The sequence below is a fragment of the Bactrocera tryoni genome, chromosome 2, assembly GCF_016617805.1.
Source record: "Bactrocera tryoni isolate S06 chromosome 2, CSIRO_BtryS06_freeze2, whole genome shotgun sequence".
Lineage (NCBI taxonomy): Eukaryota > Metazoa > Arthropoda > Insecta > Diptera > Tephritidae > Bactrocera > Bactrocera tryoni.
The window spans coordinates 39,524,872-39,549,225 of NC_052500.1; the positions used below are offsets into that span (position 1 = coordinate 39,524,872).

The window sequence follows — 24,354 nt, forward strand, 5'->3', positions numbered from 1 at the left end:
CGCTATCATCATTGGTTCCTAATGTATATATTATACAGAGAAGGCATCAGATGGAATTCAAAATAGCGTTATATTGGAAGAAGGCGTGGTTGTTAACCGATTTCACCCATATTTCGTTCATGTCATCAGGGTGTTAACAAAATATTATATACCGAATTTCATTGAAATCGATCGAGTACTTCCCGAGATATGGTTTTTGGTCCATAAGTGGGCGACGCCACGCCCATTTTCAATTTTTAAAAAAAGCCTGGGTGCAGCTTCCTTCTGCCATTTCTTCCGTAAAATTTAGTGTTTCTGACGTTTTCTGTTAGTCGGTTAACGCACTTTTAGTGATTTTCAATCTAACCTTTGTATGGGAGGTGGGCGTGGTTATTATCCGATTTCTTCCATTTTTGAACCGTATATGGAAATGCCTGAAGAAAACGACTCTGTAGAGTTTGGTTGACATAGCTGTAGTAGTTTTCGAGATATGTACAAAAAACTTAGTAGGGGCGGGGCCACGCCCACTTTTCCAAAAAAATTGCGACCAAATATGCCCCTCCCTAATGCGATCCTTTGTGCCAAATTTCACTTTAATATCTTTATTTATGGCTTAGTTATGACATTTTATACGTTTTCGGTTTCCGCCATTTTGTGGGCGTGGCAGTGGGCCGATTTTGCCCATCTTCGAACTTAACCTTCTTATGGCGTTAAGGAATACGTGTACCAAGTTTCATCATGATATCTCAATTTTTACTCAAGTTACAGCTTGCACGGACGGACGGACAGACGGACGGACAGACGGACGGACGGACAGACAGACATCCAGATTTCGACTCTACTCGTCACCCTGATCACTTTGTTATATATAACCCTATATCTGACTCTTTTAGTTTTAGGACTTACAAACAACCGTTATGTGAACAAAACTATAATACTCTCCTTAGCAACATTGTTGCGAGAGTATAAAAATACATACATATGTTTGAAGTTCTCTAAAAATATTGGAAATTTAAAGAACCTTCTTTCCGTAACAAATCTTTTATATCGTTTACCGTTTTTATTTAAACATAAAATTTTAATGTTTTGCGTGATGTTTGGTGATATTTATAAAATTTAATAGATTATATATTAATTTAATAGATTTATATATTCATGACCGTAAGTGCACAATAAATTATTGTGATACTTAGTTAGTTAAATAGTTTCAGAAAATTAAATTCAGTACAACTCTTATTACACAAGTAAAATCAGAATTATTTGCTTTTTAAACAATTTTAGCGATACTCAAGGGCAAAAAAAAAAGAAAAAAGAAAGAAACCATGATCTGCTACCAATCTAATACCACATACTAAAAAAGGCAGCAATGCATGGTTCCTTCGGAAACCATTAGGCTGAAATTACCTGATCAGACATAAAAATGATGTAGAATGTTTCTAATTTATTTAAATAAATTTAAAATAATATGGGAGCTTACATATTCGGAAGAGCGAATCATCAATATATAATGGAATTTGAGATACGTTCCCAAGGCCAGTATATTTCAAAATTAATGAGATCCTTAGTAGTCCATGACATGAAAAATAAAACTGTTCATTTTTAAACATATGAGGTATAATTCAAAATTTTTATTGTAAGAATGGATCCCAAATATCTTTTAATAAATTATTTATATGTAAAATTGTTTAGTATTTTGATTGAGTTAAATTGTTAAATTTTTTATAGCAAATTCAGAACTATTTTTTATTCTAATTCTTATTTTGAAGTATAAATACAACAAAAATAAGGTATCTTTAAGCCGTGCGCAAAAATGTTGTAGACCAGTATTATATAATAGATAACATGAAACGAAGCTCTTTTTTATAAACCTTGATATTGTCTCCACTGCGACGCCCACAAAATTACATTAAAGGAAAACCTATAAAGTGGCATAACTAAAGACTGAATTAAAATACCGAAGTGTCGTTTGGTACAGAGGATGCCGGCAACAACGGACTTTTTGACCGCCCCTCAAATGACTCAATGTATATATACAAGTATGTATATCCACCAAACCGCTGAAACTAACTGAGACAAACTTGTTGGGAAGAACTTTTTTTGGTACTTCTTTATATGCTGCGAAAATGGATAAAATCAAATATTAACAAGAAAAAACGTTAACTTCGGTTGCACCGAAGCTAAATACCCTTCACAGGTACATTTCTGTTAGTAACTATGTGTTCAGTTTGTAAGGAAGCTATATGCTATAGTAATCCGTTCTAAACAAGTTTTTTAGAGATTACATTGTTGCCTTAAAAAATAACATACACCAAATTTCGTGAATATATCTTGTCAAATGTGAAAGTTGTCCATACAAGAACTTGATTCCGATCGTTGAGTTTGTATGTCAGCTATATGCTATAGTTAACCGATCTGAACAATTACTTTGGAGATTACATTGTTGCCTTAGAAAATAACATATGTATATCAAATTTCGTGAATATATCTTGTCAAATGTGAAAGTTTTCCATACAAGAACTTGATTCCGACCGTTCAGTTTGTATGGCAGCTATATGCTATAGTCAACTGATCTGAACATTTTCTTCGGAAATTACATTGTAGCTTTAAAAAATAATCTATACCAAATTTCGTGAATATATCTTGTCAAATGTGAAAGTTTTCCATACAAGAACTTGATTCCGATCGTTCAGTTTGTATGGCAGCCATATGATATAGTTAACCGATCTGAACAATTTCTTCGAAAATTACATTGTTGCCTTAGGAAATAACATATACCAAATTTCGTGAATATATCTTGTCAAATGTGAAAGTTTTCCATACAAGAACTTGATTGCGATCGTTCAGTTTGTATGGCGGCTATATGCTATAGTTAACCGATCTGAACAATTTTTTCGGAGATTATATTTTTGCCTTAGAAAATAACATAAATCAAATTTCGTGAATATATCTTGTCAAATGTGAAAGTTGTCCATACAAGCATTTGATTCCGATCGTTCAGTTTGTATGGCAGCTATATGTTATAGTGGTCCGATATCGGCCGTTCCGACAAATGAGCAGCTTCTTGAAGAGAAAATGACGTTTGCAAAATTTCAAAACGATATCTTAAAAACTGAGAGACTAGTTCGTATATATACAGACAGACGGACAGACGGACAGACAGACGGACAGACGGACATGGCTAAATCGACTCAGCTCGGCATACTGATCATTTATATATATACTTTATAGGGTCTCCGACGATTCCTTCTGGATGTTACAAACTTCGTGACAAACTTAATATACCCTGTTCAGGGTATAACAAGTAAGGATGGGCTAAGTTCGGGTACAACCGAACATTTTATACTCTTGCAACTTGCAAGAATCAAAGCTAGGGAAATAATTTAAGGTTTGTTCGAAAATACTTTCGGATGTTCGAAAATTTTGATATTAGTTATATAGGGGCTAGGTCAAATTTATCTATTTCAGGTACAAATATACACTCATAAACCTATCTTATTTTCATTGGGATAACTGACATATTGCTCGATATATGCGATACAAAGTATTGAGTATATGGGGACTAAGGGAAGCATTGGTCCGATTCAACCCATTTTGGACATACAGACAAACCATAATAAGAGAAGGAATCTCCCTTAATTTTAGTTATGTAAATCACACATTGGTTATAAATATGGTTATCTGTAGTACTAGATTCCATCATAACTAGATTCATCACGCTACCTGGCTGTCTGCTGATCGAAAAATCACCAACCAGATCGATCATGTTGTGATAGACGGTGATAGACAGCCGAACGATTTTCTACTCTACCCCTACTCTACGAAAAGGAGCTGCCTCTATTCCGCGATGTCTGAATTTGGTATCTCCGCGAAACACAACACCAAAAGCTCCGTCAGGATCGGGAAGGACCTCTCCGAGCCGTTCGATACCAAACGAGGTTTCAGACAGGGCCGAAAGAGAGTGGCCCGTGTGTCTTCTTCAACATACTTCTGGAGAAAGTAATTCGACCTGCAGAACTAAACCGAGAAGATACCATCTCCTATAAGAGTGTACAGCTGCTGGCGTATGCCGATGATATTGATATCAGTAGTTATATAATAGTTATATAAGTATATTAATTGCTTAGCACTCACGTCACTGTTGACAACTGTCAATGTGTTTTACGTGGGTATCTGCCTGCGAATGCTCAAATCCACGGTGCTATCTATTGCTAGTAGCACATAGATCAAATTAATGCGTTGATCAGCGCCCCAAAGTGGAAGTGCATGCACAACACTACACTCTGGAAGAAACCAAGGTATGAGTGCCGCCCCACACACATACACTTTGGTTCCAATCGGTTCGGGTGAAAACCAAAGAAGACACCCTAGCCACCTTGGTCGGGTTCGAGGCCCATCTAAAACCTCTGCCGTACTCTGGGTCCGGCACCCGGCCGCAGTGCGACTCCACATTGGACAATTGCCCTTCCTGCATTTAGGTTTAAACCACAGCCACCACGAATCTCCCCAAAGGGCCAAGACCCAATGAGCAGACTGAAGCGAACTTCAGGGGCGGCTGCTCCCCGTGGTACCATGTTTTAGTCTTTGGTGTGACCTGTAGCCCAAGCTTGCGCTTAAGCTACTGCCAGTCGAGCCCCCAAAAATTCCGAGGAATTCTTAAGAACCCGACTGTATGATTTTTTTGTTATCCCATTCATTTTTGTGTTTGTTATATAATCGCAAACCCATTCAAAGAATATGATAGTATTTCAATATAGCACTTTTCTGACATCTCTGACCATGCCGACATTCAATAAACCAGACATGTGAATGTCGGACATAGTGCATTTGGATTTTAGTACCTCCTACGACAGGCATGCCTTACCGCGGGAATATTCTTATCTCCCTCCCCGCAGGGAGCGTCACTGTTGACAGTCATAATTTAGAAGTCGTAGATAGTTTCGTATATTTGGGAACCAGTGTAAACACCACCATCAATGTCAGCCTGGAAATCCAACGCAGGATAACTCTTGCCAACAGGTGCTACTTCGGACTGAGTAGGCAATTGAGAAGTAAAGTCCTCTCTTGACGAACGAAAACCAAACTCTATAAATCACTCTTAATTCCCGTCCTGCTATATGGTGCAGAGTATTGGACGCTTGGAATATCCAATTGGCAGCGAAAAGAAGAAACGACTGGCGCGTTGTTGTTAACTCGGCTATAATCGCGTAAGCGGTGTCTACGCCAATTAAGAAGAAGAAATCACATATTGACCGACGTTTTCGATCAAAAGTCAACTATAGGTACCGGGGTCTAAATATTCGGCACCTAGGGGCTTGAACAGTTTTTATTGCATTTAAACAATTTTTGGTCAGAAGGTGGCACATACTACAAACATTATTCGTGCAAAGTTTTATCCCGTTATATTAATTGCTTCTTGATTAGTGTACCTGAAACTGAACGAATCAAGTGGAATTTAAAATTGTGCTATATGGGAAGTAGGCGTGGTTGTGGTCCGATTTCGTACATTTTCAGAATGTAAGAGGTATGCCACGTAATAAATTTTGTCGAAATCGGTTGGTCTGCTCCCGAGATATGGGATTTCACCAAAAAGTAGGCAGTGCCACGCCCATCGTCCAATTTTCACACCGGCTCACATAAAGCCTTCTATACTATCTCGGGAGTAAAATTTAATGTTTTTAGCGTATTCAGTTATTGATTTATCGCATTAGTAGTTTTTAACAGTACCGTTATATGGGGATATCCGTTTTCACGTCGGTAGAAATTCTTAAAGGATTTGTACTCAGCAAATTTGATTGTTGTAGCTTTAGTGGTTTAGGATATAATGTATGTACATTAAACCAGGGCTGCAAAGGACGCCAAATATTGAAACAGTTCGGTTCAGTGGTTCGGACCAGTTTTCAAGAACGTGTACCGGTGCAGAAACCGGTTCCTTGGGTTCCCTGATCCGCGGTTTCGGTTCGGTTCATTTGGTTCAATGATATATTTGGAAGTATTAATTTTTTATATATAATTTTTTTATTGTTGTCCTTTAGTAGGCAATGAAATTCAATTTTTGCATCAATTATTTGTAATATTTTAATTCTCTTTTTACATTTTTCTTTTGTTGTCTTATAGTAGGTACTTATGTATAATAAGAAAATATATAAATATAATAAAATTCAATGCTTACATCAGATATTTTTAGTATATGTAATTGTTTTTTATGTGTTTAAATTTAATAATAGAATGTCTTCCAATAAATCTGTATCAATACTTGCTCTCAAGTCGGATAATATAAATTTAAGTTCTTTCCACTGATACCTGTGTTGCAGGAGCAGCAAGGACAATATTGGCTATAGCCTTTAATTCAATTTCAGAATGATTTTCCCAAAATTTTAACACATTAGATGTTTTAGAAAGGCGTTTAATGTTTGCAAAGCTATTTATAATGCCCTTGATTTTTTTGCCTGGTGACAATGCTCGCTTGTCTAAAAGCGCCCATACACGAGCACACAAGTGCGTTCGATCGGTATGTGTGCGCTTGCGGTTTATCGTGTATGGGCTTGTTCGCGTACCGATCCATGTTCGCGAAAATGTTTGATTTTTTACGATCGGTGCGCGAACATGTTTATCGTGTATGGCGTTGTCGGCGCACAAAATCTCATTTCTCTCGTGTCGCCGAACAGTGAAGATCGCGGACAATGGCAAGTGTTAAGGGGAGAGCCTGCTTTCAAGGCTTCAAAAAATCGATTTTTTTGAGGATTTTTTTGGGAGGGAAAGAAATAATTGATTCAAGCGATATTTCTAGGCTTTATAGTTCTATATTTAAACATCTTTCACAAATTTTTTGCATACGAAATCTTTGATATTCTGCCTTTGGGAAGCAATTACCGGATGCATCTCGCATGTACATTTTTCGGACGGCGGGCAGGATGCAGGTCGCAATTTCTATCGGAAACAAAAAATTCAAAGAGATTCATATTTTTTATTAATTTATCTTCTAGTTAAACTAAGAAAATTAAAAAAAAGTGTAAAATTTAAAATTTTATTAAAAATTGAATAAATAGTGGCTTTTGATCAAAAGAATTTTACTTTATGCTGCTTAAAAATATGTTAAAACTTGCATTTCTTAATATTTTTTTTAGTTTAAATATAAGATAATTATATGTCAATGATAATAAACTTTGCCCTAATTCTATACGACGTTTAGTTTTTTTTCTATCCTGCCCGCCAATTAAGAATAATCGTTAAAATGAAAAACCGAGAAATCACGCTTCAAAGTTTTGGCTTTTTTTGCCTAAGCGCTCATATACATATATACATAGTGTAAGAAAAATAAAAGTTGGAATAACTTATTAACGAAATACAATGAAATAGATAAAAATGCTACATTAGAAATAAATTCCAAGAAATGTTCCGCTTGCCTGCGCACATGTTAACTCTGTGAAGAACGAACGCAAAATGGATATGTGTGTCGTGTATGGGCAAACGAATTCATACCGATCGAACGCACTTGTGTGCTCGTGTATGGGCTCTATAACTGCTCGAGCACAGCATCAAATTCATCATCGGAACTTATTTTCGATTGGGGAGATTGGTCCACATTTTTCTGGCAAATTATATTTTCCCTCAATGTGAAAACTTGCTATATAAATATTTTTGCCAATTCTTTTTCGGAATCGCCAAGCAAAAGCTGATATCTGGGGTCTAAATAAACAGCCGCTAAAACGCAAGAATTATTTAACAATAATTCACCCCGCTTTTTCAATGCTGCAGCGAAATTCTTGCTCATCCACCCAGTCTTCTGCTCCACTTTTAGCTTGCATGAATACCATGCAAAAAACATGTCACCTAATTCAAGTTGTTTGTTTTGAAGTTTGAGAGAAATATTATAAGCTGGAAAAAGAATGTCGCATGCGCTTTCAATTTGCTGCCAATCATCATCGGTCATATATAGCTCTTTAATATCTTTAGAGCTCTCGCAACAAAAATCTTTAACCTCCAATAAACTCTTTAACATATTGTAAGTAGATCCCCACCGAGTGACGCATTCTAGCATAGGCTTACGTAATTTTTTTGTTCGCAGCAAATTCAGCAATGTAGGTGTTCTTAATTTTTTGACTACTACCTTGGCCTTGCTTCGCACATCCTTAATATCCTTTAAAAAATCAGATACTGCCAGGTTCAAAGTGTGTGCGGCACATCGAATTAAACTAACGGAGGAAGATTTCATAAAATCATTCTCGAGTTCTTCACACATTTGTTCATTTGGATCGACATTTTCGATCATATCTTGGTCATCGTTTACACAGTCAATATCTTTTTCATCCTCTTCACCTTCATTTCCAAGTAAATCATCTAAAATAAATTGAAATTATTTTTATACTCATTTATTACATGAACATGTCGTTATTACTATCTGAATCTTCGATAGCAACTTCGTTGCTATTTTCATCACTTGGCACTTTTGAGTTATTATTAAATAATTTACCAACGCAAACCATGTTGGCGGCATTATCGATTGTTATTGAATAAACCCGTTCTATATTTATTTGAAATGATTGAAGAACATCCGTGATTGTATTGAAGAGATTCAGTGCGGTATGTTTCACAAATATTTCCTTTGCCAAAGTTTCAATTTGTATTTCTCCATTTTCAATATATTGTGCGTTGATACCTATTATAGATCGATCTAATCTACATACTTACGCAATCAACTTTAATAGAAAGTAACCTGCAATTAGAATAAACATAGAAATTTAATTTGACAAAACATTATAATCTGTAACTTACCGATTAGTTAATCTGTTTGTTATTTGAGAACGCAGCGCAAAGGCTCTTTGGATAATTTCTTCTTTTACTGTCTTGCAAATCGGATCAATAATTTTGCGAAAACCACTGTCTTCTAATATTTTCAGTGGTCTGCCATTCTTTGTGACCAGCTCCAAACAAGCTTCCAACAATTATTCCTTTGTTAAAGAAAGTTGTGCCTTCGGCGTCTTGGCTACAACGTATTTTAAAATGCCGTTGTCGTTATTAACGTGTTCACTCTTTTTCTTTTTCGGCAACAGTTCCACAACATCACTATGCTTCCTTTTCACATGTCTTAATAAATTTTCCGTATGTTTTCCAGCCATTTGCATGTTGCAATGTTTGCACACACTTTTATTTTCTTTTGCATTGTAAATGAATTCTTCATGCACTTTATTTTTGCTCATTTTGAATAAATAACCATATTAAAATTGAAAAGCAAATACGTAAATGTTGCGAGTATGTAAATGCAATAAGTGATGTGCGCATTTTACAGATGACAAAAGTCAGTACTACAACAATATTGCCATATAAATATAAAAATGCTTGAAATATGCAAGGCGCAGAGTTGCACTTTTTACAAATATTTAGAGTAAAAATTGACTGAAAAATTCTTTATTTGAACCGAACCGAACCATTAGGTTTTAGTGGTTTTCGGTTCGGTTCAGTGTTTTCAAAATAAAAATGGTTCGGTTCGTGGTACAGCTTTTAACGGAAAAAATACGACGGTTCGGTTCAAAAACCGGTTCGGTTCAAAACCGGTTTGCAGCCCTGCATTAAACTTATTAGATGGCTGGTCCACGACCACTATTTTTTCAAAAAATTTTGCCCCCAGGTGCCCCTTGCTACTGCGATCCCGCGACCAAATTAGAGTTTTATATCTTAATTTAGTCCTCAGTTATGGCACTTTATAAGTTTTTGGTTAATGGCGGTTTGTGAGCGTGGAAGTGGTTCGACCGTCCGTGGCGCCCATCGATGAACTCGTGTTTTTTTTTTTGTACTAAGGAACCCGCATACCAAGTTTCATCAAAATATCTCAATTTTTACTCAAGGACAGGCGGACAAATAGACGTGACTGTCTGGATTTCAACTTTTCTTGTCATCCTGATCATTTATATTCTATATGTATATGTACATACAAGTATATAACCCCATATCTATCTCGCTTAGTCTTAGATGATGCGTACACGTTTAGAGTACTTCAAACTAAAAAGTTAAAAATAATTCTTAATACAAGTAAACTGACAATAATATTGACAGAAATATATCATAATAATATTATTTTGAGATAAGCGTGTAATGCTTTGTGTCCTAGTTTTCGTATATCGAGAATATTTTGTAGTGTTTATTTAAAGAGAGTTCGTGCAATGGTCGTCCAGTACAACGAACTTTAGAAATAACGAGTTTTCGGTTTAACGAACAATTAAAATTATCTTATTGACATTTTTATATTACGATCGCAAAATTAGGTTAAACAGGAAGCAGCAATCTTTTTGTTAGAAGTATGTGTATCAAACAATTTGGAACTGTCAAATCTTTAGGTACTAAGGTATTTGAAAGAAATCTTTAAGGAAAAGACACGAAATTAAAACCTTTTTTTTTAATAAATAAAGTTTTAAAATTTTGTTGTCGTTGAATTAAATTGTATATGAATGAATGTACATATATATTTTAAACAAAATGTATTTGGTTATTTATTTGTAAAAGTGGTAGTATTATTTTTCTATGAAGGATTTTACGAATTAGGTGTACAACGTAAGATTCGACAACTACTGTATGTGTTTTCCTTAGTGTATCAATTGTTAATTAAGTAAATATGTATTTTGATTAAAGTTATTTGGAAATGGTATTTTCTCTTCCCTTTCTTAAATACTTAATACTGGAGACTAAAATATGTTCAGGTGTAAGTTGGTGTACCTAATCAGTAAATGTAAATATTCAGTTAAATTTATTTGTAATATCTGTGTTTTGTGTATTGTTAAATATTTTGTTACCGGCGACTTTAAAAATTGTTTTCTGTTATATCCGGTTTTTTTTTTAATATCCATGCTTTCATTTATGAACTGACGCAGTAGTAATGCTTTACATTAAAAATAATCAGTCCCTTGTGTTAACTCAACCCGATTTTCGGTATTTGGGGAATATAAAATTTATTTGAGATCCATGAAACATCATTGCATAACTAAAATTTACTGTTTTTGTGCCGAAATCATCGCTACACTCCAAGATATAAATTTAGAGATATTGAAAGGTATAAATTTAGAGATATTAAAAGTGATGGAGTAAAATAAACTCAAAACAAGTAAGGAACGTAAAACGAACATGTTATACTCTTGCAACTTGCAAGAATCAAATCCAGGGGTATTCTTAAGGTGGTGGTAAAATATTTGCAACTGTCTGCATTGCACACTAAAACTAATCCGAACTTAACTTAAACTTAAATTTTCCTTTTGGGTATGTGAATTTCCTTCACTCAAATGTTAGTTATTACCACTGTATTTATACTTTTCAATATTTGCTCTGACTATTCTGCTGTTCTTCTGTTACGAAGATCGGTGTCTTCTGTTGGTTGAATAAGTGGTTGAAGTTAGGTATTGCACCAGTCGTCTCTTGAGGTTTCGGCTTGCCACAACGTACCTGTGGCTAGCTTTCGGTTTAAACCGCAATTCATTCGGACTTTTTAGTAGAGAAGCGTTTTTCTGGTTATTTTTTTTTTATACAAGATATAGAGGTGAATACTCATGTATAAGTTTTCTTATACCCGTTTATTTGTACATATGTATATACGCACATACATAAGTACATACGTTTATGAATTATAAAAAGTTTAATAGCTTTCGCGTGTGAGTAAAGTGTTTCTGTTGTTAAAATATACGATAATATCTATTTTATTTGGATCCATTTGGCCTAAAAAGCTCTCAAAGTGTTAATTACCATGTTTTTGTGATCGGTTTATTAAAACATATGGGTGGAAATATATGTATGTTATTCATGCTCTCATAAACGAATTCATACATAAGTATGTACTTCGGAATTTAAAATAAATATTTACGAAGAGCGCACACTCGGTTTACTCCAGCGCTTCATCTACAGTACATATCGTTACATTAATCTATAAAACTTTCAACCAATTTACAGAATAAAAATTTTCATTAAACACATTTCAATACGCTTTTTGTTTTTAAATGTAAGACATTTATTCCGAAACCTGTTCTAAGCACCAATAATGGTTACATTCACGTTTGTATGTTAATTCGACTCTCAATATTACGTGCCGGCCAAAGCTGTTGTTCGACTAGTACATATCTACAATAGACTGGTATTATTGAGCGCTTGGCCAGAAGCAGCAGAAGAAACGTTTATACGCAGTATATATGTATGTATGTACATATACGATATGATCTGTGCGCTGTGATAGTGTGGAATGTATAGCATTCCGCTGGGGTTTGGTGCTAACGCAACACATACACATATGTTCATATTTATATGTTGTCGTGTAAACTAAAGTAACAACGCTGTGCTCATTACGGACAATGCAACACGCGAGATTTTAAAGTTATTTTAATCATACTTACAAGTACACAAACAATATTCTTATACCGTTAAGTATAATGCAAATACTATGGCTATTTTCTGATTAATAATTCTGTGTGCGCGGGTTATAACTCCGCAAGCTGAATAAATTCAATAATATTATTCGCCAACAAATAAGGCGTTGGTGTAACCATTTACCAAATATATTTACAAGTCTGCTATTTAATGAAATAAGTAACGGAACTTCACTATCTAAATTAAAAAATTATTGGGAGGTGATATTAGAAAATTTTTTCTTGCCAAAAAGACTATTTTAAACATAATAAAGGCTTTTTAGCTTACTTGCAGGAAAGGCTTGTCCGTAAAGTAATTTTTATAATATGTTTTGTTTTTTGTTAGTTTAATATATTTGAAGATTTGTTATATATTAATATACCATAAATGACAGTATGATCATCTAGTTAAGCCTATTAGAAAAAGGTAGTTTCATAAGCAAAAAAATTTTTAAAATGCCTTTTAAATTGCTAATAAATACTACATAGGTTTCTCAATTTTAACAAAATGGGTAAGAGCTCATGAACACAGTCCCAGTCATGGAGCATAGCATGAAGTGGCGTCTTTTGACGTTGTCTTTTGTGGACTTGTCTGCCGAAAATAATAATATTAAATTTTCATTTACTCCACTTAACCTCACTCAGATTTAAACAAAATAAATATAACAGCAAACCAAACGTAGTACTTAAATCCATGAATACATGTTTGAATTCGTAATGCTCTTTACTAAACAAATTGTCATTCGGACCATTTTGACATTTCATTAAATTGCTGTTTTTAGATATTTTTTTCTTTTCCGTTTTGGAATACTCAGCATGTACAGTTGTATACCGCAATCTATTAGTGACGAGAGTTGTTAGTGGATCACAATCATAGGAGAGAAGAAATCTAAGCATGGCTCTGAGCTTAACCACATTTTTCACATGATTTTTATTGAGGTTACAAATACAATAACATCAAAAGAATAGCAACAACATTACTTGCAACAAACCAAATGTGCATAGTTGTATTGCATGTAGATATATGCGATATACAAGTGTTTATATGTACATATGTGTTTTACAAATGTACATACTACGTAGGTTGCCTTTTATATTTCGGGATTTGGCAACACAAGTGTTGCAACTGGAAACCCACAATTCTATAATAGAATTTGACATTTTTGATGGTATGCATACTCAGAACGTTTTGACATATCAGTGCTGTTTGTGTGATTTACAGTTATTTAAAATATTCTTCTCGAGGATGAAGTCATCAAGCGTACATAGATGAACTTAATTCAATTTTTCGACGATGAAGCTCCATCAAGGACCAGTGTTCATCGACGGTATTGTGAATTCAATCAAGTTCGTAGATGCTGTGCGCAAACTGATATTAGAAGATCGTTATTTAACCTATCGTGATATTGAGACAACTATGGGCATTAGGGAGACTAGCATATATTCAATTTGCACACAATTTGTCGATCGCTCAAAATAAGGCTCGTGTCGAGTGGTGGAGAGAAGCGATGCTTCTATGACTGAAACTTTTGCATTTTTGAGATCGATTTGATGAGTAAAGCACCGCGAAGTCCTGACATGGAATCGAATGACTTCTTTTTATTCCCGCTCGTAAAAAATAAACTAAGAGGTTAACGTTTTTCGACACCTAAACAAGCGGTTGAAGCGTTCAAAAGGCATGTTTTGAAGATACCAATCAATCAGAATGGCGAAAGTGCTTCGACAACTTGCTGAAATGCTAAAGTATTTAGATTTTAATTGAGAATATTTTGAAAAACAATAAAGCGATTTTGGATAAGTAAAATTTGTTTTTGCTCTCGAATTTCGATATATAAAAGGCAACCTACCTAATGGTCAAAATTTACCCATTCCATAATACTAAGCTCCATCCAAAAACAATCTGCGCCACCAATTGACTTTCTCCACTGTTGTTGTACTAAAAGCTGTCTTTAATATTTATTAATACTATTACTATATATGTTCAAATTGCAAGTGCTATTAGGTAGGTGCAGGCGTAGAAATCTAATATATACAAGTATGTATGTATGTATGAATATGCACATATGTAAGTATGTATGTTTTCAAACACTTCATATACATGTACATATATATCATATAATGTACAATTGCAGTTTGTTATACTACTTTTTAGCATTTAGTACACTTACATAAGGGCATGGGGCGGTTTTATTTCAATTAGATGATTTCAATGAATTGTTGATTCAACCCACTTTAACGGTTTTGTGTGTGCTCGTTGAAACTTGAAGTAGGTAATCGATATGAGCTCGCGTCAAAGAATGTGTGGTAGAGTGCGCGCCTTGCTAGAATAGTTTGGTTTTCAATAGCAATAGTTGCTTTATTTGAACAGCTGAATTTAAAGCCCCTAAGTTTATACCTCTTTTTAATTGTGGGGTGGGTGTGTAACAAATATGTAAATCAGATTTAAATTGCTTTAGAACGTAAGCTGTCCACCATAATGTAGCACCTCTAGTATTAGTTTTCTTAACCGGGTATCTGGTCCAAAATAACTTACTGATTCAATTAAAACGTATTCTCGCGACATTGAATCGTCAACCATTACGAACAGCCCGTTTTGACGTAGGGTCACTTCTTGCACACGTTTACTGGTTTTTAATGGCAAACATGGATAGCAGATTTAATGTTAAAACTAAAGAAACTATTTAGTTTAGATTGTAAAAAGTAGGAATTTGCATGCTGTGCTCTATATTATTATATCAAACACCAATTTCTCTTGTTCAAAAAGTCGTAGAGCAAGACAGGAGAAGTAAAAATAAGCGCAATTAATGTCGAAACCAGACCTAGTCAAAAAATCGTTTTTATCTCATTTCAAATCCTTTAATATATAGTATTTTCTTTACTACTACGATTCTAGTGATTTTCCAGCTTTTCGATGCGATTTTTGTACAACAACAAATAGTCGACAATTTATTAGAACATTTTATTTGTCGTTTCTATTAGTTTAACAGGATTTTTGGCTAGGTTCATATAGAATAGAATAGCTTTTATCTTTAAAAAATTAATTCTTTTAACCCAGTTACTATTATATCAAAGCAATATTTTTTTTCATTCGTGCTTTCTTCCACATTTTTGGAAATAATTGAGGTTTACCCAAAATATGTAGAATAAAAAAAGAGTATAAAATATATGACACAAAATTACTTTTGGAAGTAAAATTAGCCTTTAGATCAACTAAATCAAAGGAGTATCTAAAAATAATTTGTCTTTTTTCCACTTTTGGTGTGTTTAGGCAAGTAAGTCATATCTTTTTTTACTAATGTAAAAGCCAAATTTTAATAAAAATGCTCTCTAGTGATTTCGATGGATGATATTACAATAATAAATATATTTTTTAAAATTAGGCTGCTTTTACCATAAATAACTGAAAGATTTATTTAATCTGTTGTACATACATACATATATGTATATAGCAATAATTGGCTTGCTTAGTATCTGCGGTGGAAATGATTGACCCGCTATCATCGGTTGAAAGGAACTTGTTTGCGGTGCATTGTAAATTGCGAAAGACGTGTTGGAAGAATTAATTTGGGTCAGTTGGCTTCTAACATATTCCGGCTCGGCAAGATTGTCACAACAAGAACTGTTGCTGTGGTATTTTTTTATCTCGTATAGACATATTTTACATTTGTGTGTTACAAATTGCTTGCAAACTACTGTAATAAAATCAATTTGCAAAAGTTGCGCATTTCACTACCGCAAGTCTACTCTTTGTTTCAGACATGTGTGCACAAGTGGACATATATTTTTAAAAAGTTCGACAACAAATCATCGTTATTATCGAAAGCTATCAGAACCAATTTAAATGAAATCTAGAATTGTTACCAGACCACTCTCTAAACTATAAAATGTGTGTCGTATTTTCGGAATTAGCCGAGTCATAAAAGGCAAGAGAGTTATAAGCGTTGCGATCTTAAGCTGCTCAGCTGCAGAAATAAAAATTTCAACAGCCAAAATTAAGAATTAAATTGAAGTTTATAATTTTTTAAATGTTACTTGTTAAGAGTAGATAAAATAATTTTTTTAATGGTAAAGAGTGAGTCTGTTAGATCAAATGTGCTGGAATGAGAATTGAAATCATGACATATAAGGCGGAATTGTTCGTTTAACTCAAAATTTGTTATAGAAAATTTTAAAAGTAAGGGTCTAAACTGCTGTAGAGCGAGCGGGAACGTTAAAATTAATATCAGATAACAGAGATGGGCTACACACTGACCCATTCATGAGTTTTACAAGAAATATTATACCAAGCATCTCCCTACGTCTAGCGAGTGTCGGGAGATTTAAAAGTTTTAAACGGTTAGTGTAAGGGGGAAGATTTAAACTGGAATCCCAATGCAAATGATTTAAGGCAAAAAGTAAAAATTGTTTTTGAACGGACTCTAACTTATCCGAATGGACTTGGTAACTAGGGTTCCAAACCACAGAAGCATACTCTAATATAGGCCTCACCAGAGATGTAAAAAGAATTTTTGTGGTAAGCGGATCACTAGAAATTAGTAAATTCGTAAATTTTAAATGTTATGGCCCAAAATAAAAGAAGAGATGTAAGAAGAATTTTTGTGGTAAGCGGATCACTAGAAATTAGTAAATTCGTAAATTTTAAATGTTATGGCCCAAAATAAAAGAAGATTAGACTTCGATTTGTGAATAAAATAATGAAACATTGTCTTTTTACCTAAAACCACTCCCTCCCCAATTTTTTTCCTGCGTTCGCCACTGACACTAGACAACACAGCTGTCCATTTTGCATGTATACAATTTCGTTGTAGCCATACTAATACTTTTCTTTTCAATGAAATTTTAGTATTTTGTTCAAAGTGAAATTTTTTATGCAAAAAATAAGAAAATGGGTAAATTGATTTGTTTTAAATTATCAATTGTTATTACAAATGATATAATAGAGCTATGTTATGCTTTTATTTGTAAAATAACGACAGGTTTGTTAGAGCTTTGAATAATTTTACATTTTACATACTAGTGGCAACACCACTCTACCTCATCTCTCTACTGTCAACTCTACCGCCGTTGGCAAATATAAAATAAATATATTTGACAAATGTCGCTTGCAGTCTGTCGCGCTCAATGTGTTCAGCACTTGAAGCTTCATTGAGACGGGTGTGTATTCAATCCGAGAGCAAAGCGGCAATACTCGTCTTGAGCTAGCTGACAATGTGCACAACAGGAATAATGGGATGCCCAACTCCTCTCTCACTGGAAGTGAGAGAACAATTGCTAAACGTCAAAACCTACTGAACTTTGACAGCTAATCGAGTTCAGTAGGTTTTGACGTTTATCAATTGGAAACGAGCGATGGCCAGATTGAAATCTTACCAAAAAAATGTGTGAACGGAGGGATTTGTTGCATCGTTCAAGACCACTTATAAAAAATGTAAAAATAATAATAATAATAAAAAATAAATTGAAGCATCATAGTTTTATTTTCAATGTAAAATGATTAAAAACATTTAATGATTCAGAGCTGACAAGCTTAAATCCTATTATTGGGTATTGAAAGGACAAAAGTCAGTTGTTATAATATTCTTTAAAAATATTTATATAGTTTCTCCATATAATAAATAACCAATATTTAATAATTTTTATTCGTACTAAATATTGGGTATTGGGTTGATAAATGCCCAAAAATTGTTATTTTGTTCAATCTGGCCATAATGGAAAATGTAATAAAAAACGCTAATTTTGAGGCGCTCTCACACTGGAATAAGTTCAACATCCCTTTATTCCTACCACCGGTGGCTTTCATTCTAGAACTAGATCTGTAAATCCTTTTGCCACAAAATAAAACATAAAATCTGTTCTTAATATTTATCCTTATTATTTATTAATAAATGTTCAAGAGCTATTACGTAGGTGCATGCGTAGAAATTTAATATACTTGTATATGCACATATGTATGTATGTATGTTTGCGAACACTACAAATACATGTACTTATGTATGTAGATATGGTAAAAGGTGCCCTTGCAGTTTGTTATACTACTTTTTAGTATTTATTACTATGTACATATATATTATTTCCAATTGAGGATTTCGATGAATTGTTTATTCAACCCACTTTAACGGTTTTGTGTGTGCTCTTTGGGCATATTTGAATAAAAGCTTGAAATAGGTAATCCATATGAACATGCTCCAAAGAATGTATGGTAAAGTGTGCGCCTATCTCATCAGGCTGAGAAGTAGTCAGTGCTCCACCCGTGACTTTCATTTTAGCAGAAATTTATGCCAGGCTGAAGGCGCTTTGCCGATAAGTGATGATCGTTTTTAGCTATACTTATTTGCATTGAGCGTCACAACGGCGTTCCTAGCTGTCAAAGTGAATATGAATATCAGCCTGCTGATAAGTTTTGTATAAGTTACTTTGTTACTAATTAGGAATAAATACAGATATATTGAACAGGAGACAGTTCCATTCTATTTTATGGGAGATAATAACGTAAATAATTTTACAAAGAGACAACAATTACTCTGTGGCCTATGATGCTGTGGTAACGCTTTCTATTATAAATAGCTTATATTCTTTGTGTGGTTTGTGAGTGCGTGCATGTAATACAATAAACAGCTCAAAGTATACTAAGTGTTCCTAAAAATTATACTTTGTTATTACCACTCCAAAGCATGTTTATTTCAATCCACTCCCGATACAATGTCCGCTCTAATAGATAGGAAACATTAATTTTAGAAGCTAAACGGTCAATTATATAAATACATATTTATTCTAATCACAATCGATTTAAAAAAATCCTTAAAACCTCAATAAAAGCAAACATTTTAATACTTACACTTCTTCTTCTTCTTTATTGGTGTAGAAACCGATTACTTTTCTTCTTTTCGCAAAGTGGCGCCATTTGGAGATTCCAAGCGAAGCCAGGTCCCTCTTCACCTGGTCCTTTCAACGGAGTGGATGTGTTCCCCTTCCTCTGTTTCCCCCGGCGAGTACAGCGTCGAATACTTTCAGAGCTGTAATGTTTTCGTCCATTCGGACGTAGCCACTGTCTTTTAATTCGCTGAACTACTTATGTCAAAGTCGTCGTATATCTCAAGCAGCTCATCGTTCCATCGAATGCGATATTCGCCGTGTCCAACGCTCAAAGGACCATAAATCTTTCGCAGAACTTTTCTCTCGTTGTCATCGTCCATGCCTCTGCACCATATAGCAGAACTGGAATAATGAGTGACTTATAGAGTTTTGTTTTTGTTCGTCTCGAGAGGACTTTACTTCTACTTAGTCCGAAGTAGCACCTGTTGACAAGAGATATCCTCGTTGGATTTCGAGGCTGACGTTGTTGTTGTTGCTAGTTCCAAGATAGACGAAATTATCTACAACTTCGAAGTTATGACTGTCAACAGTGGCGTAGGTGAATAGTTACGAGTGCGACGGCTGTTTGTTTGATGACAGGAGATATTTCGTCTTGCCCTCGTTCACCAGACCCATTTGTTTCTCTTACAAAATTTAAATTTAATAAACAAAAATAATTTAACCGAAAGTCAAAAATAAATATCATTTTCGGAGAATTCTACAGTTTTTAAATTATTCACGTTATCAGATATTATAATTAAAATCTAGCTTATAACTACTTCAAAAAGTATATCGTTTCATAGGCTTTAGAGGAATGTAATGCTCTTCAAAAGGCTCAATCACAACAAATTCCTTATCCTAACTTTTTAAATTGTAAACGGTTAAAGTTTGATTATTTTAGGGAGTTTTTGTTCTTACGAATTTTATAACTCATAGAAAAATTTTAATAAAATAAAAAGCTTAAAGTTTTGTAAGAAATTTACTCATGAATGCTCAATGATCATGAACTCATGCTGTCAACTTAAAACGAGATTATGAGCTCTCACAACAAGCAAAGAGATGAGTTTCGGGTCGGCGTGTCGCCCTTCTGTAGTGTTGTTGTTCTCATTTGAGCATTATTGCTGTTTCAATGTAAAAGACAACTCACCACGACTTCTACCGTTAAAAAAAAGCATGAATATACATATTTGAAATATTCTTAAACTAACTCTCAAATTACAGTCGAATTATTTATAAATAGTTAAACTATTTTTATACTCTTCCAACATGTTGCTACCGAGTATAATAGTTTTGTTCACCTAACTGTTGTATGTATCACCAAAAACTAATCGAGATAGATATCTGGTTGTATATATATATGTAAATGATCAGGATGGCGAGACGAGTTGAAACTCGCTTGCTGTCTGTCTGTCGGTCGTCCGTCCGCCAGTGTAGTTGTAACTTGAGTAAAAATTAAGATATCTTGATGAAAGTTGATACACTGTTCCTTGGGGAAAAAGGCGGAGATGGGCATAATCAGACCACTGCCACGCCCGCAAAATTCCATTTATGGAAAACGTATAAAGGACCATAACTTAAACTAAATTAAGATAAGGAACTGTAATTTGGCACAGAGGGTCGCAAGGGGCACATGTGGAATAAAAATTTTGCAGGGCCTCGCCTTCTAAATGGTTTAATGTGCACATCTCCTAAACCACTTAAGCAAATCCCTTTAGAGGTGCTACATTCAGGGGTGTTGTGGAATCCAAGACAGAATTGCTTAGCTGTCAGAATTGCAAACCAATTCTGATTATCAATGGTGTCACAGAATCTGATTGGATTGTCGTCTTTTCGAACATACGCAAAACCAATATTCAAACCAACTGTTTACTAATGTGACAAAACTTGCAAATGAATACCAGGAATTAAGGGATGTTAAACTTATTTCAGTGTGAGAGCGCCTCAAAATTAGCGTTTTTTATAACATTTTCCATTATGGTCAGGTTGAACAAAATAACAATTTTTGGGCATTTATCAACCCAATACCCAACATTTAGTACGAATAAAAATTACTAAATATTGGTTATTTATTATATGGAGAAACTATTTAAATCTTTTTAAAGAATATTATAACAACTGACTTTTGTCCTTTCAATACACAATAGTAGGATTTAAGCTTGTTAGTTCTCAATCATTAAATGTTTTTAATCATTTTCCATTGAAAATAAAACTATGATGCTTCAAATTACAAAACGTTTCATCAAATATCTTTAAATTTCATAAATTTATTTAATTTTCATTGTTTTACATTTTTTATAAGTGGTCTTGAACGATGCAACAAATCCCTCCGTTTACACATTTTTTTGGTAAAATTTCAAGCTGGCCATCTCTCGTTTCCAATTGATAAACGTCAAAACCTACTGAACTCGATTAGCTGTCAATTAGTCGATTAGCTGTCAAAGTTCCGAATTAAAGAAAGATTTTAAGAGATAATATAGATGGGAATTCGAAATATTGTTGAAGCTAGAAGGGAAATAGTGACCGAGCGATATATGAGCGCTTGGGCAGAAAGCGAAAACTTTGACTCTGTTTTTCATTTTTACGATTTTTCTTAATTGGCGGGCAGGATTGAAAAAAACTAAACGTATGGAATTGGGGCAAAGCTTATTATCTTTGGCATTAAATTATCTTCTATTTAAACTAAAAAAATTAACAAAATAAAGTTTGAACATATGTTTAAGCAACATAAAGTAACATTTTTTTGGTCAAAAACCACTTTTTAAAAAAATTTAGAATTTTGTTTTTTGAAATTTTCCTAGTTTAACTTGAACATAAGTTATTGGCAAATATGAATCTCTTTAAATTTTTTGTTTCCGACAGAAATTGCGACCTGTATACCTTCCGCCATCCGACAAATGCACACGCGAGATGTATTGGGCAAATGCTTCCCTAAGGCAGAATATCACAGAATCCGTATCCAAAAAATTTTTGAGTGATGTTTAAATATAGAACTATAAACCCTAAAAATTTCGCTTCAATTAATTATTTCTTTCCCTCCCAAAAAACTCAATAATTAAAACATCTCGTACTTTATTCATATGCTTTCTTCTATAGAAATAAAGATAAATCAATTCGTAACAATAAAATAACTCGATTTCTTAACTTACATTTCAAATCTGTATGCGACTATTTTCTTGCTTTGTTTCTGACAGCAAAACTGATAAAATTGGTTTCTGTGACACACAAAACCGATACAAATTCTGTTTCGAATGTCAAACCAATAATGTCTGAATTCATGACACCTACTGCTTTTTTTGATCGGTTTCAATTCTGATTCCGACAACTATCAGATTCCACAACACCCCTGATTGTAAAAATATGTACATATATGAAACTGGAAGATAACATCATCTACATGCAATATAACTGTTAAAAACCACCTGAGTATTGCTCTACTTAGCAGTACCAAATGTCAACGAATACACATAAGGGGTATTCTCTTGCTCTTGCAAGACCCGGTGCACGGTGCAAGAATTGCAGATTTACAACGGCACAACAACAAACACACGCAGAAAAATATTTGCAAGGGCTGTAAAATATGTCAGACCAAAACCTATGTATATTTGCGTGCAATGTCACGCAAAAATATAATTGCAACCCTGTTGTAGTTGCCATTTTACATAAAGACATATTACGTCGTTAAATTGTTGAGGAAGATAAGTTTTAAATGGATTTTATTATTTCTATTTAAATTTTAAAGATTTGTTACAGTTTTTTTTCTTAAAAATGTATGCAGAAGATGCGCCAATTCACAATACTTCTTCTTAATTGGCGTAGACACCGCTTACGCGATTATAGCCGAGTTAACAACAGCGCTCCAGTCGTTTCTCCTTTTCGCTACGTGGCGCCAATTGGATATTCCAAGCGTAGCCAGATCCTTCTCCACTTGGTCCTTCCAACGGAGTGGAGGTCTTCCTCTTCCTCTGCTTCCCCCGGCGGGTACAGCGCCGAATACTTTCAGAGCTGGAGTGTTTTCGTCCATTCGGACAACATGACCTAGCCAGCGTAGCCGCTGTCTTTTAATTCGCTGAACTATGTCAATGTCGTCGTATATCTCGTACAGCTCATCGTTCCATCGAATGCGATATTCGCCGTGGCCAACGCGCAAAGGACTATAAATCTTTCGCAGAACTTTTCTCTCGAAAACTCGCAACGTCGACTCATCAGTTGTTGACATCGTCCAAGCCTTAACTTATAGAGTTTGGCTTTTGTTCGTCGAGAGAGGACTTTACTTTTCAATTGCCTACTCAGTCCGAAGTAGCACCTGTTGGCAAGAGCAATCCTGCGTTGGATTTCCAGGCTGACATTGTTGGTGGTGTTAATACTGGTTCCTAAATAGACGAAATTATCTACAACTTCAAAGTTATGACTGTCAACAGTGACGTTAGTGCCAAGTCGCGAGTGCGACGACTCTTTGTTTGATGACAGGAGATATTTCGTCTTGCCCTCGTTCACTGCCAGACCCATTTGTTTTGCTTCCTTGTCTAGTCTGGAAAAAGCAGAACTAACGGCGCGGGTGTTAAGGCCGATGATATCAATATCATCAGCATACGCCAGCAGCTGTACACTCTTATAAAAGATAGTACCTTCTCTACTAAGTTCTGCAGCTCGAACTATTTTCTCCAGAAGCAGGTTGAAAAAGTCACACGATAGGGAATCGCCTTGTCTGAAACCTCGTTTGGTATCGAACGGCTCGGAGAGGTCCTTCCCGATTCTGACGGAGCTCTTCGTGTTGCTCAACGTCAGTTTACACAGCCGTATTAGTTTTGCGGGGATACCAAATTCAGACATCGCGGCATAGAGGCAGTTCCTTTTCGTGTTGTCGAAAGCAGCTTTGAAATCGACGAAGAGGTGGTGTGTGTCGATTCTCCTTTCACGGGTCTTTTCCAAGATTTGGCGCATGGTGAATATCTGGTCGGTTGTTGATTTTCCAGGTCTAAAGCCACACTGATAAGGTCCAATCAGTTTGTTGACGGTGGGCTTTAATCTTTCACACAATACGCTCGATAGAACCTTATATGCGATGTTGAGGAGGCTAATACCACGGTAGTTGGCGCAGATTGTGGGGTCTCCTTTTTTATGGATTGGGCATAGCACACTTAAATTC

At 34.7% G+C, this 24,354-nt stretch overlaps 2 protein-coding genes and 1 long non-coding RNA gene across 3 annotated transcripts in view; 1 reads left to right on the forward strand and 2 right to left on the reverse strand.

The window, feature by feature from the left end:
- Positions 1-7,425: 7,425 nt before the first annotated feature.
- LOC120769572 (zinc finger BED domain-containing protein RICESLEEPER 1-like) lies at positions 7,426-9,526 on the reverse strand. Its single transcript, XM_040096628.1, has 3 exons — positions 8,752-9,526; positions 8,375-8,692; positions 7,426-8,316 (listed from the first exon to the last, which is right to left on the reverse strand). The coding sequence occupies exons 2-3, from the start codon at positions 8,460-8,462 to the stop codon at positions 7,604-7,606; spliced, it is 801 nt and encodes a 266-aa protein (XP_039952562.1). The 5' UTR covers positions 8,463-8,692; positions 8,752-9,526; the 3' UTR covers positions 7,426-7,603.
- A 1,858-nt stretch (positions 9,527-11,384) lies between these two features.
- The window catches only part of LOC120769570 (leucine-rich repeat and fibronectin type-III domain-containing protein 2), a 32,365-nt gene continuing 19,395 nt past the window's right edge, over positions 11,385-24,354 (forward strand). Inside the window, exon 1 of the mRNA XM_040096625.1 lies at positions 11,385-11,500. The gene's annotated coding sequence lies outside the window, so the exon portion shown is untranslated. The remainder of the gene's footprint in view (positions 11,501-24,354) is intronic.
- Positions 18,207-19,231, reverse strand: LOC120769573. Its single transcript, XR_005704855.1, has 2 exons — positions 19,192-19,231; positions 18,207-19,064 (listed from the first exon to the last, which is right to left on the reverse strand). It is a non-coding gene; the product is annotated as an uncharacterized LOC120769573 (long non-coding RNA).